Source organism: Lepidothrix coronata, unplaced genomic scaffold, assembly GCF_001604755.1.
Source record: "Lepidothrix coronata isolate B3197 unplaced genomic scaffold, Lepidothrix_coronata-1.0 Scaffold122, whole genome shotgun sequence".
NCBI lineage: Eukaryota > Metazoa > Chordata > Aves > Passeriformes > Pipridae > Lepidothrix > Lepidothrix coronata.
Window position 1 is genome coordinate 1,861,472 of NW_016690302.1, and position 14,197 is coordinate 1,875,668.

The 14,197-nt window shown below is 56.4% G+C and overlaps 1 protein-coding gene across 1 annotated transcript in view; it reads left to right on the top strand.

The window, feature by feature from the left end:
* AGRN (agrin) overlaps window positions 1-14,197 on the top strand; it is a 114,635-nt gene that overhangs the window by 34,232 nt on the left and 66,206 nt on the right. Inside the window, exon 3 of the mRNA XM_017825689.1 lies at window positions 10,821-10,841. Within this exon, the coding sequence (XP_017681178.1) occupies window positions 10,821-10,841 (21 nt within the window). The remainder of the gene's footprint in view (window positions 1-10,820; window positions 10,842-14,197) is intronic.

Consider the following 14,197-nt stretch of genomic DNA (forward strand, 5'->3'; position numbering starts at 1 on the left):
AGCAGAGCTCTGCGGGCAGAATTTACTCTGGTCTCACCAACTGTTTTTCCTCTTGTTTCTCTTTATTTTTTTTGCATGTGCTGTCCTCTCCCACGTGGATTCTGGATTATTCATTACTAGGTAAGAGCAGCATTTATCTCCTTTCTTGGACAGAAAGTGGGGCAGGGGAGGCTGGGACGAATTTGGTCTTGACACACAAGGATGCTTTGTGTGATGGGAGCTCACGGCTCCGAGGGAGCCGAGTACGTGTGTGTGGGAGGCTGATTCCTTGGATCAGCCTGTTCCTGGGCAGTCTCCAGCTCAGCCAGCAGCCTCAGAGCTCTCCTGTGCAGGTGGCAGGACTGAGCAGAGCACAGAGGGGACAGGAAGAGCGTGTCCCCTTTGCCCACTGCCACAGCAGAAACCCCCTCTGCCCCTCTGTCCCTGTTGTTGGAGGAGCGTGGATAAAACTTCCCTGTGCACAAGTGGGATGGGCCTGAGTATGAGCTGCTTGGGTGTCAGGGGCTGGGGAGGGATCCTGAAGATAAGGAAGATACCTGGAATGTTTTGAGCTGGGGATGTCTCTGCTCCAGCATCCAGAGTTGGTAGCGATGCTTTTCCATCCTAAGGAATTCCTCCACAGAAAGGGTGGTCAGGCACTGGAAGGGGCTGCCCAGGGAGGTGGTGGATCCCCCACCCCTGGAGGTGTTCAAGGAATAACTGGACATGGCACTCAGTGCCCTGCTCTGGTTGTGAAGATGTTGGACTCGATTATCCTGGAGGTCTTTTCCAGCCTCAATGATTCTGTGATTCATCACCTCCTTTTGGGAGAGGGAATGTGCCACATGGTGTGATTTTTGGGGTTGTTCTGTGCAGGACCATGAGTTGGACTAAATGATCCTTGTGGGTCCCTTCCAGCTCAGGGTATCCTATCCTATCCTACCCTATCCTACCCTATCCTATCCTATCCTATCCTATCCTACCCTATCCTATCCTCTTGGAATAGCTTCTTGGAGCACACACATGTTCTGAAGTGCCAGCCTGTTCCTTTACCAAGAGGAGAAAAGAGTCACCTCATGCTTAAAAGGTTAAATGGCCAGTGCAAGTACAGCATTCCTGCTCCCTGATAACTCCCTTCTGGAAACAAAACCCACGTGGGTTTGGGCTTGGGCAGAGATCAATAGGATTTATGGAGGCTGTTCCAAATCCTCAGGGTCAGTTGGTCAAGTGGGGTAAATTGGGAGAGCTTTGCCCAAGGTTATAACACTTAATTGGTAACAGCCTGTGCTGGGGTTTCATGGGAAACCTGACCCTCTCCAGGCAGCCTCTGGAGAGCAGCAGCTGGGAAGCAGCTGGAAAGCAGAGGGTGCTGTTAACAGCTCTCAGAAAAGCCCCAACAGGGTTTGGTAGCCTTGGTGTCATTTTAAGGGCACTGACACCAGCTCCAGCCTGTCATTTTTTACTGCTCTCTGCTGCTTTCCTGATGTTATGTGGTGGTTTCCTTAGGTTGTATGATGGCCCAGCCAAGGGCCACCCCTCCTGCCTTGCTCATTTTGGCCTTTAAAGGACAACTTGGAGCCTTGCAATTAATTAAAAAAAAAAAAATTGCCATTTTTCTCAGCTTTCCTGGGCTGGGGTCGCTCTTTTCATGGCAAATTTAATTGGATGTGACAGTTCAGTGTTAGGAAGGAGCCAGGGCAGCTGCCTGGGAGCAGGAGAGGGCCATGATTCATGGAATCATGGAATCCTTAAGGCTGGAAAAGAGCTCTTCAGATCACAGAACCTATTTAGGTCTAGAAAAAGCCTTTCAGGTCATAGAATCCCAGAACCATTAAAGCTGGAGAAGCCCCCCAAGATCACGGAGTCCAAATTTAACCCTGTGTTCAGCACCAAACCGTGTCCCCAAGTGCCACATCCACGTGCTTTTGAAACACTTCCAGGGATGGTGATGCCACCACTTCCCTGGGCAGCTCTGGGAACGAAGCTGGGTAATTCTGGAGCTGAAATGGGTTTGAAGGAGGTAGAAATGCAGGATTGCTGCTGGATGCAGGGAGGGAATGGGATTAGAAGGCTGCTGATGGAGAGCGATGAAGGATGTTATTTCAGGGTCTCCATTAAACAATTAAGAGGGAATTTTCTTCAGCCAGAGAGAGGGGAGTTAAATGCTGTGAAGGGAGGCAGCTGCCTGTGCTGTCTGCCCTACATGGGACTCTGGCAATGACAATTCTCCGAAGGGAGAGAGAATGAATTTTAATGAAATCTTGAAAGACTTTAAATTTTCATGTTAACGTCAATTATTCAGGACGGTCGAAAAGCAACTTTAAAGCCTCGTAAAGAGGGGGGGGAAAAAAAGGAAAAGAAGAGGCCAGTTTGATTTTTTTTTTTCTTTTTTTATCGATTTGCATTTTTGCTCCGCCGCGGACATTTTAAAGACACTGGTGTTGGTTATTGCATCTGACAGCAGTGCTGGGGAGGGAGGATGTTGGGAAGTGAGTGATGTACTGCCTGGGGCACGGCAGAGGTGCTGAGAGAGCCCAGTGGGACGAGAGGCTGTGTGGTCAAGGACGTGCTGGGCAGCTGAAGGGGCCGTGGGCTGAGTGCTGCCCTCGCTGCTCAACCCGCAAAACTCCCCTTGTGAGCTGGTGCTGTTTGGTTTTAGCATCCCTGGTTCTGTGCTGTGAGCAGGAGGGCTGGGTGGGCTGGGTGCTGGGCTGAGGGAGGCAGGGATGCAGTCCTGGCCTGAGACACCCATTCCCACCTTCCCTTCTGGGAAGGGGAGGTGTGAGCCCAGCCCTTGCCTGCCCTTGGCTCTGTCCCTGCCCTCCCTGCATCCCCCCCAAGGGGCAGCAGCCACCTGAGGTGTCTCCTGGGGTGGGATTTCCACTCCCAGCTCTGGAGGCTGAGCCTGTGGAAGTGGCTGTGATGGGGAAGAGGACAAGTGTGTGGGTTCATCACCACCCAGCCAGCTGGGGGGGTGAGAGTGTTTGAGCCGTGGCTCCGATCTTTGGGTACTGCTAGGACATCCATGGGCACTGCAGGGTGGGACCAGCTGCCTCTCCAGGACTTCTGGGGGGAGCCAAGGGCACCTCCCGCTCTCCAGCCTGTGCACAGGCACCGGGAATGCCACGCTGCAGGAAGGAGATCCCCCGGGACCATGTGCTCAGGCTTGGCAGCAGTGAGCACCAACTGAGGACTGGCAGAGCAGGGGGGGCTGGCTGCCTGCCTGCCTCCAGAGCCTGCTCCGTGCCCCGGGGTGAAGGGATCCCTGTTCATGCCCACATGAGCCCTGCTGACACGCAGCCTGCCCCCGGTGGGCACCGCGACCCCGCCTCCTGCTCGGAGCGCGGAGCATCCTGGTTTCCCACCGCACCGGCGCCGTATCCTTGGCTCCCGCTGCCCGGGGAGGGGGATGCTCAGCATTCTGCGTCTGTGCCCAAGGGCCTGGCCGGCTGCACAGCCCTGCCTGGAACAAGGCTCGCCTCTCTCTCGTGCTCCTGTGCTCTTTCTCCCTCCCCTCTCCCTCAGCCCAAGGCATCTGTCTGCGTTGCTGTTTGGGCTCCCCAGCAGGCTGAGGATGCCTTGCCTCCCTTTGAGGGTGCCCCACTGGTGCAGAGGGGCTCCGGAGCACAAACAGGGCTTTTATTCCCTGCTGCTGGGAGCTGCCAGGCCTGGCTCCCTTCCCAGAAAGCGGCGCTGGGGCCGAACATAAGCAGCTATTGTGTGAGCCCTGGAGACTGAGATCTGAGAGGGGATCCCGCCTGCTGGAGGGACTGCAGAAAGGAGCCCAAGGAACACGGGAGATTTGCAGGCTCTCAATTATGCTCCTCTCACCAAAAATAATGCGGGTGCGACTCCTCCTTTGACATTCGAATCACTCCTCCTTTGACATTCGAATCGCTCTTCCCCCCGGGGGGGGGGCTCTTACAGTCAGTTCGTGTCTAGCAAAGACTGAGTCCTTTGTCTTCAGGGCTGGAGGAGGAAATGGGGGGAGAATGGTCTTACAGTAAGGCCCTTCTCCTGGGAGGGTACCCCAGCTGGGACTGGGGTGCCTCGTGTCATCCCAGTGTCGGGATTGGGACGGGGATGTGCTCAGAGGTGACAGAGGGAGGCGATGCTGGTGGTGTGTCACCCCCTCCTGCTCAGCCTTGTATCCTCCTGGCTCGTTCCTCTCCCTGAAAGATGCACGGAGGGTGGTTCTGGTGGGGGTTTAGAACTCAGGCTGCTGCTTCCCGGGATTTTCTGTCCCAGTGGGAGCACCCTCAGCACGGACTGTGGGTCTGGGGGCAGCTCAGCCCCCTGGCAGGAGATGAGATGGCCCAGCATGGCCCAGCTGGATCTGCTTCCCTCTCCTTCCCGAGGTGGGATCAAAGCCCAGTGCTGGTGGGGTGCAGCAAGGCAGAGTAGGGAAGATGGTCTGGTACAAGTTAGAAATTCTGCCTGTGATTTTATCTGGAGAAGCTGGAGCTCAGCATGAGGACAAAGAGACGGTTTAGGAAAGTGGATTAGGTGGGAAGTTGTCACCCGATGCAGGAAAAAAACTTGTGCAGCACGAGAAAAATAATGGCTCTTGATGCCACAGGGGCTCGGAGGGGTCTTGGCTCTGAGGTGGCTCGTGGCTTTGTTTTTTTGTGCCTTGTTTTGGGTCTCCCTGTTCTGGGCCACAGCCACAGCTCCACGAGGACCTGACGCCCTGATTTCTGCCTTTGATCGGTCTGGATGCAGCCCTGTAATAATCCAGGGAAAACCACTCCGCAGGTAGAACACGAGCAGGGCATGGCCGGGTCTGGAGTCCCTGCCAGATCCTCTAATCAGCCTGGAGTTGTGGGGAAGGAGGCGAGTTCCTGCAGCGCCTCGTGCCTGTTTTCCCCCCTCCCGAAAGCAGGGCTGGGGGTGTGCAAGGGAGCTAATTGTGAGGCCGTTTCACGAGTCATTTGGCCGCGCTGAGCCGCGCTCAGCAAAGTGGCTTTTAGGCTGAGCTTTTCCAGCTTAATCTGCCGGAGTGGTGCTCAGCAGCGCGGTGCCTGCAGCCGGCCTCGTCTGAGTAAACTTTCCCTGCCTTCAATAAAAACGTTTGTGTAGCAGAGACTCTGCCCTGGGGGTTTTTTTTCTTTTTTCCTCCCCCCCTCCGCCAGCGCAGCCCCGGTACCCAACCCACGGCAGCTCCTTAGAAGCGTGTTTGGTGGTGGCAAGAGAGGGGAAACCTCAAATCCTTGCAAAGCAATTACTGCTAATGAGACACTTCCTACACATCTGGTTTCAATTCTGGCTGCGTTTTGGGGACTGTTCTTCGGGAGCTTGGGAATGGAGGAAGGTGGGGAAATCCCTGCCTCCTGCTCTTCCTTCCAGCAGCACCCTCTTCCCGGGCTGGCAGTGGGGATGCTCCTGAGCTCCCATCTCGTTTTCCAAACCTAAACAACGGACACCCAGAACTGCAGCCCTCCAGGGAGGCTGGATGGCAGCGGCAGCAGCAGTTGTTGGATGCTGATGGGCTGCCAATTGATTGATATGTTTTTGAGAGCGGCTGTAATGTGGTTAATTAGTGTATAATTTACAAGAGCGGGGACGGCTGGATGCCCCAGACTTCAGAAAAATTCCTGAATTAATTGCCAGCTGCGAAGGAAAGGGAGAAATTCCTGGGTTTCTCGTTTGTGGAGGGATTTAGGATTGAATGGATGGAAGCTGTCTCTGGCTATCCTGACTTTTCCCAGCCCCTTGTCTCCTTTGCTGGATACAGAGGTTGCAGCAGAGCATCCCATTCCTGCTCCCTCCTGGCACTGCCTGCCTGCTGGGGCTGGGAAGCAGGTGCTGGAGTGGCCCTGGCTTTCAGTGGGACCTTGGCACCCGCGTCCTGAGCTCTTCCCAAAATCCCACGCTGGCCTTAGGTGGATTAGCTAAACCCCCACGGGGATCCATCCCCACTTTCTGTCTGTTCGGATCAGGTCTCTCTTTGGAATGCAGATCCACATGGATCCTGGGCCCCTCTGGCTGCTGGTTTTGGCAGCAAGTGCCTTGTTATCTCGGCCCAGAGCGTGGCCTTGGAGCAGGATGCAGAGGAACAGTAGGGAGGGTCATGGAGAGAGGGATTTCAGGAAGTCTGTGTTGCTTTTGTGCGCCGAGCGGCGGGAAGGTGGCGTGGGAACCCTTGGCTTGTTTCCTTGGGAATGAGACAGTCCAACCTGGGCTCCCTGGCGGGCTTCTCAGGGATGTTGGTGTGAGGGCCAAGGGAACACTGTGCTGCTGGGTTCCTGGGATCCAGCAGGGATCCCTTCCCTGGCTCTGCAGGCACTGCAGCTTCCCTTGGGAGCTCTGTCACCTGAGGAGGGGGGTGCAGGTGAGTGATATCCATCCCCTGCTGCCTTCCCTGGAATGCAGAAGGTGCTCCTCTGAGGGAAGCCTTGCAGAGGAACCCCCTGCCCTGGGCTTCACCCCGTGTTTCATTATCAGCTGCAAAGCCTCTTTCCAGAGCCTCTTCTCCAGGTTGGGATGCCCAGGCAGGGTTTTTCTGGAGCACAACTGGCCTTGGGGAGGTCTGACCCGTGAGGTGGCAGGGAAGTGGCCTGGGATGCAGCTGGGGAGTGACTCAGGATCAGAGCTGTTAGTCAGGAGATGGCTCTGTGACTGGTCCAAGTCACATGTGGTTTCCCAGAAAGTGCCACTTTTCCTGACACAGCCTCTGGCAGGAAGGAGTAAGTCCAAAGGCATGTCCTGGGTGCCTCAGAAGGGAGGGGAAGGGCTGCTTTGTTCCTGGCTGGCATCCCCAGGCAGGCCACCAGCTCCTGCTCTGCATCACTTCTCTGCACAGCTCAGGCTCATCCCCCTGCTCCAAGTGTGTTTCTGTCCAGGAAAACTTTCCACAGTCAAGTGCTTGACCTTGGAACAGAGCCCCCCCCCTGCTCTCCTTTCGGGTTTTGTTTTATTTAATATATAGTAAAATAAACTTCTTTTCCCCTTCTTGGTGTTCACAGCTGCTCCGCTGAGCTGCAGCTCCAGGAGGGGAAAAATCAAAGCCCAGGGAAATTTGCTGGAGTTGAAAGGCAGGTCAGGCCCAGGGGCTGCTCAGCTCAATTGCCCTTTTGTTCTAAAAAACGAGAGGGAGAACATGTGCACCCTGCTGGAATGGTGGGATCTCCTGGGCCTTAGGAAGAAGGAGCTGTGGGGTGGAAGGGGCCGCTGTGGGAAGGGGCTGGGGTGTCCATCCAGCTGGAGCAGTGCTGTGTGGGTGGATGCTGCTGAGCACAAGAGTGGTCTGGAGTCTCTGTGACTCACACTTGGCTCGTGGCTCCTCGGGGTCAAGCGTCCAGGGTGGCTGTGGGTGCGTCCCAAGGCCCTTCACCCTTCTGGGATCCTGTTGCCCACCCCCAAACCAGAGCCAGCAGCGCTCCCAGGGGACACTGACCCTTTTCCTTGCCTGCCCTTCACCCCGTGTGCTCCTCCCTGTGCTCTGCCCCGGGCCGTTGGCTGGGATTTGGCCCTGGAGCAGCAATCCTGTTCCATCCCAGGCCCACAGAGCTGGAATTCCTGCTCCCAGGAGCTGCCAGCTCTGTGGGGTCCTGGCCAGGCAACTCCATCTTCTCCTTGTTGCCATCTGGCTGCTCCTGGTTTTCCCCTGATTCTGAGAAGTAGCTGCTGTTACTGGAACATCAGGGCTTGGATCCTGGATGATCCCAAGGATCTCCACACCCCAGTGGGACCTACTGCAGGGATACCCTAAAGTGTAGGTGCAGCTGGGGAATAATGCTGAGCTTTGGCACGTGGGAAAGGAGCTCTCCTGCTTCCAGCTGTTCCCTGTGTGTGTGTGTGCTGTGTCCCTCTGCCACAGTTTATTACTGGCTGGTCCTGGGCATGTCACTTGTCCTGGGCATGTCACTTGTCCTGGGCATGTCATTTGTCCTGGGAATGTCACTTGTGTGTGTTTGTGTTTGGTGATGGGGTCTGGGAATGCCTTGCAAGGAGCGTGGAGGACTGACATGGTGCCATGCCAGGGTGGTTCCCTGGGATGCCAGGGTGGCTCCCCGGGGTGCCAGGGCTCGTGCCAGCAGCTGGGGGACCCGCCTGCTGCGAGGGAAGCTCTGCATGTGAGGTGATGATGTGTTGACCCAGTGTGGGGTGGCAGCTCCTGGCCCTCTGCCACGGGTGCCTGAGGTGACCAGGCTGAGCTGGGAGAGCTGCCCACACCCACACAGGGGACCTGAGACCCCCCAAAATACGCAACACCCACCCTTGCTCTGTTGCCTCCGTCCCACACTGGCATTCCCATCTTTTCCCTTGGCAAGGGCTCTCCTGCTGCTCCCCAGGAGCAGCAGAGTAAGAGGACAGGGGGGTGGTCCAGAAGCACCACCTCTTCTGCCAGGTGACAGAAGGATGTGCTGGAGGCAGCACAATGCACATAATTTTAATTTAGAGGCATCAGAGCAGAGGGAGAGAGGGAGGGAGCACAGCCAGACACAAACATCTCATCTACACCGGGGCTGGTCATGGGGTCTTGGCTTTCTTTTCTGTTTTTCTTCCTCTTTTTATAAATGAAAAAAAAAAAAATCCCAAAATAACTGTGCTGCTCTGGGATATTTTTAAGCTGGTTTTTTTCTCCCCCCTTCCCTCCCTCTCTTCCTTTCTTCCCTCCATCTCCCAACAGGTTCCAGCAGACAGGGCTCCCGGGGTTGCCAGCGGAGGAGGCAGCACGTCACTTCCTTGGCACGGGGCCGCTCCCCAGCCCTCAATGCTCACTTTGTTTTTCCCCTCACGGTCCCCAGTGAGCTGTCAGGGCTCTTCACAGTGTCACATTACCCACGGCTCGTTGTGGAGCTGCTGCCAACGTGGCACGCAGAGCACCGAGGGGGAAGGGGGGCTCTGCACCCCTCTGTGGGGTGCTGGGTGTTCCAGCTGCATCCTTGCCTTCCTCCTCCTCTCTTTCCTCTGCTGGGTGTCCCATCCTTGCCTTCCTCCTCCTCTCTTTCCTCTGCTGGGTGTCCCTTTCCCTGGGAAGTCGCCCACCTCTGTCCCTTGTGTCCTCACCCTGCCTGGCCCCGCTGCCCCGGGGCTGTGTCTGTCCTCTCTGAGCAGCCTGGGAAGCACCACATGCTCCAAATTCCACCTGCTTGTAACTGTGGAGTAGCTGTGCTGTGGTGCTGGGAGCAGGCAGAGCAGTCTGGGCAGAGGGAGGGACTCTCCATCAGGAGCTGTATGGATAGGACAAGGGAGGAGGGGGTTCTAACTGGATGGGGGGAAATTTAGGTTTGCTGTCCTTCCCTGGGAGGGTGGGGAGGCCCTGGCACAGGTTGCCCAGGGAAGCTGGGGCTGCTGGAAGTGTCCAAAGCCAGGTTGGATGAATCTTGGAGCAACCTGGGCTAGTGAAAGGTGTCCCTGCCCATGGCAGGGGGTTGGAACGAGGTGAACTTAAAGGTCCCTTCCAACCCAAACCATTCTGTGATTCTATGAATAGAAGAGAGGGGTTAAGAGTTGGATTTCACACTGGGAGATCCCCGTGCCCTGGTGGGATGAGGACCTGGCTGTGTGACAGCTCCTATTTCCATAGGCATCTAGAATGAATTCCACAATGGTTACAGGGCTTCCCTCCTGCCCTATGTTACTTGCAGATAAATAATCTGTGCTCAAGAGTGACTATTAAAATGCTCAGCTGCTTAACCCTTCACCTCCTCTTTCATCACGTCTGTTGGGAGCCTTGTTTCATCTGCTGGGGACTTTGTTTCATCTGCTGCTCTGCTTTCCCCAGCTTCCAAAGTAATTCCGGCCCAGGTGATGCGTTTGGACAGGAGGGATCAAGCTGTGATGGGAAAGGGTTGAGTGGGAAACACCCCATCCTTGGGAAGCTGTGGAGAGCTCCAGGCTGAGCTCCTCGACTCTTCCCAATTAGTTTGGTTTCGGGAAAACACCTCTTGGCACGACAATCCATGAAATGTAACAGTTAATGGAAGTTCTGAGCCTTTGGCTGTGCTGTGACGTTCCCCGGGGTCTCCTGGAGCCGTCCTTGGGAGGGAAGAGCGTTGGCTCCTCGTGGATCAAATCCTCTGAGGATCAAATCCAGCACGCTTGTCTCGTGTGGCTGACAGCCAGCACTCAGTGCTGAGGTGTTCCTGGTGGGGTTTGTGTCGTGCTTTGCACATATTTGGGGTTCTGGTTCCGTTTGTCCCTCGTTCTGCTCTTGCAGTGTGGGATGTCACCGGTGACATCAGGGTCTGGAGGGTTTTTTTCTGGCCCTCTGGAGATTTGGGAGCTCATTGTGCTGTTAAAAGAGGTTTAGATCGATGTGCTTAGAAGGTGGGGGTGGGAATAAACTCAGAGGGGGCAAGTGATGCCCCTAAATGAGGGTTAATAGGGGAAGGATTGGTGTTTACTGGGTAAACTCAGTGTGTTCCTGTGTTGCAAGCGAGGGTGGCAGTGCCAGTCATGCTGTCCCTCTGCCCCCTGCCCTTCACAGCCAGATCTGGACTGGGGTGGGTCTCCAGGGGCACAGTTTAGTCCTGGGCCACCTCTTGGGTCCTGCCACAGGCAGAAAAAATAACTGTCTTCCACACGGGAGCTGTTGGTTTTCTCCTGCATCTTCCATGTGAGATGTTGGATTGCTGGGCTAAAGGGATAAGGAATTCCTGCCCAGGATGCAGGTGCCAGGAGCCCAGCCATGATCTCCTGGGGTGATTTGGGAGCTGGTGCCCGATGCTGCCTGGAAAGGGCTGGAAGAGAAGGATGGAAGTGCTCCAGGTGGTGTTGGTAGCGGAGTGCTGGCGGAGGGGGCTCGGGGAGGAGGAAAGCTTGGGGTCAGCTGCCTGTTTTCTTGCTTCTAACTGTTTTGTTCTCTCCTTTTTCTCCTCCCCTGCTTTCTAAAGAACATAGGAAGCTTCTTGCTGGTAAGTGGTGGCGTGTCATGCAAAAAGAAAATAATTTTAAAAATTCCCATTTATTTTTCCATCCACCATCAGAGTCGCTGGTTAGTCCGTGCCATCCTCCCATCCCCCTGGGATGTGCTGGAGCAATAGGGACCTCCTGGAGCTGGGCACAGCACACCCACCCCCGTGGGTGTGTGCTCCCCCCTCCGAGGGAGCTATTGCTTTTAGATCACAGTTTGAGGAGCTCCCTTCCCCTCTGCCTCCAGCTGGCCCAGCCTGAAGCTGGGCCGGGCTCATTTTTGGTTCCTCAAGTGGCAGCTGCTGTGGCATCAAAGCCTCTGGAGCGCTGGGGGTGTGAAACTGTGATCTAAGGACACCTCACCTAGTGCTTGTCTCATCTCTGACTCCATCCTCAGCCTCTCACCTTCACCAGCATCCTGGGGAGGGTGGGGGGAGAGCACCCCGAGCTCCTCCTGGGGGTGGAACGGGCAGGCTGGGCTGCTGACCCGGCCTGGGGGGGTTGTGAGGGGCTGTGTGTCCTCAGTCCTCACCCTGGCTGAGCTGGGAAGCTGCAGGTGTGGGGCAAACACCCCGCAGACAATTCCTCTGGGAATCTCCTGGCAAAAGCGAGTGAAGTCGGGGCAGCACAAGGGCTGATGGTTTTAAACTGATGGAGGGTGGATTTAGACTGGATATAAGGAAGTTTTTCACAACGAGGGTGGTGAAATGCTGGCACAGGTTGCCCAGAGAAGCTGTGGCTGCCCCATCCCTATAAGTGTCCAAAGCCAGGTTGGATGGATCTTGGAGCAACCTGGGCTAGTGGAAGGTGTCCCTGCCCATGGCAGGGGGTTGGAGAGAGATGATCTTTAAAAAGTCTCTTCCAACCCAAACTAGTCTATGATTCTGAGTGTGGGCACGGATCAAAGCCCCTGGGGTGACCCTGTCCCTCCTGTCCCTGCTCCTCTGGTCCCTGCCCCGTGTCAGTGGTGGCTCATCTCTTCCCCAGCACTGACAGTTGTCCTAAACAGTGAATCCCACCCTTAGAACACCCCCTGTGTGTGCCCTGGCTGGTGGGAGCAGCCCCTCAGGGCCGGGGGAGGGTGTGTGGTGTGTGTGGCTGCAGCCTGGCCGGGTGCCCACTCCCCTGCCATTCCCGGCACTGGGAATCCCGGCTTCCCGGGAGCCTGGGAGCCAGCTCCTTTGTTTGGTGGCTGTGGATACAGAGGGTGTGGAAGGAAGGCTCTTGGCATGTGTTTGGGGCTGGCAGTTCATCCCACCCCCTTCCCCTGCACACACAAACCTTTGTGGAGGATGGGACAAGGGCAGTGCCTCCCGGTGTTCCTGCCCCTCTCCAGCATCCCTGGGCAGCCACCCTGCTGTGGCAAGAGGTCCCAGGTTTGTGTTTGCCATGGACAGGCTGCCACCCTCTGCTTAGAGACAGGAATGGGCACAGAGGTGGCAAAACCTGCGCTGGTTTTCACTTCGGGGCTGCTCCTCTGCCCGCTCTTGAGCCCCTCTGCTCACCTCAGGACCTTTGTGTTCGCTGCTGACCCACATTTATAGCTGGAAAAGCAGCTTTTTGGGGTGATGTTGGGTGGTTTGGAGCTGTGAGAGCTCAGCTGCCCTCGGTCTGGGCATTGTGCTGGCTGTGCCAAACCTTTTGAGCCGAGGAGAAGGGAGTCACCCCAGGGGTGGCTGGGGAGCTGATTTAAAGCTGGATTTCTGCTGCTGGATTTCCGCTGCTGGATTTCCTCCCTGCTCCGTGCCCCTCGTTCTGTATAATCCATAGACCAGAGGGGTTCTCTTGGAAACGTGCCCTCCTGCAGCAACGCCGGAGAGGGGACAGAGGGACATAAAACTTCCATTGAGAGCCCCGCGCTCCCGGGCTGGCCCGCGGAGCCCGGCGGGAGCAGAAGGAAGCAATCCAAGCCAACAGCATCCCCTGCCGGCTAATGCTTCCCGGGCCTGAGAGGGAGAAAGGAACTCCTGCCTGTTTTCCTGGTGGGACACAGCTTGGAGCAGGGTCTGGGGGGGATGCTCTTGCCTGTGGTGGGTGTTGGACACAGCCCCTGTCTCAGAGCCACCCCCTGGCAGTGCTGTGCCCTGCCTGGCACCGGTGCTGACTGTCCCAGAGTCACATCACCTGAGGGGGGCAGGTGATTTTTGGCCGTTCTGGGCTCTCCTGTGGCCAAACTGATACGTGGGAGAGGCGCAGCGAGATGTAACTCAGAGTTCTGAGACAGGGGGAGGTGTCCTGCTGCTCCAGGAGCAAACCTGCTGCTCTCTGGCTGGGGGGAGGTGGCCCAGAGGTGACCTGGCATGGAGGTTCTGCTCCCTGGAGCAGCCCTGGCTGGATGAATGCACAGGGATTGCTGCCAGCACTGCCCCTGCGGGGATGCTGCTGCTGGGACATCTCAGGACATCTCAGGATGCTGCTGCTGGGACATCTCAGGATGGTCTCAGGACATCTCAGGATGCTGCTGCTGGGACATCTCAGTGCTGGTCATTCCTGTGTCCCCCCACTGCTGCTCCTCCTCTCCTTGAGTGCTGGCCCAGTGTTGTAGTGAGGTGCCTCTGCTGCTCTCCACCTCTCCGGCCTCCTGTGTTTTCTCACCTCTTGGGCTGTGCTGATGTGATTTTTAGGGCTCTGCAGGAGGTTACTGGCAGGGCCCTCCCTCTACCCTGTGCTTCTTTTGCCACTCTGAGCCACACCCCACCCCACTGCTGATGTCCCTCACTGTCTGGAAGCTCTCTGGTGACAGCTGCTTTCCTGGTGGGAAGGTATCCAGAGTGCCAGGGATACAGGGCTAATTTTAGCCCGCTGGGTGTTTGCTCCAGAGATGTGCCACAGGTTTGCCTCATCGCTGTTTTCTACTGGTTTTTTTTTTTCCCCGTTTCCACCTCCCCACGTTCCCACATCCCTGAGGAACAGCTCTGCAGTGCCAGCTGATCCTCACGGCCCCCTCGCAGATGGACAGGTTGACATCAGCTTGCAGAGCAAGTGGGGTGTGTTTTTGGGAGAGGGTTGGCAGAAGGGATGTCTTGCAGCTCAGCCAACTCAAGTCAGCACCCAGAGAGGCTGAAGGCTTGGACCAGTCACTCCCAGCATCCCCAGTAGCCAGGCAAGGCTCCTTCTCTGGTGGAGGGAGTTGATGCTGTCTCAGGGAAACAGTGATCACAGGATGGTAAAAGTTTAGGGTGGGTTGGGGTGTTTGAAGGGTCTGTTTGTCCCCTAGTAAGGGAGAGGCTTCCCTTCCTCATCATCCCCTCCGTGTGGGCCGGTGGGGATGCTCTGGGCAGCCCATCCCTGGGTCAGGGGGAATGCTCTGGGCAGCCCATCCCTGGGTCGGTGGGGATGCTCTGGGCAGCCCATCCCT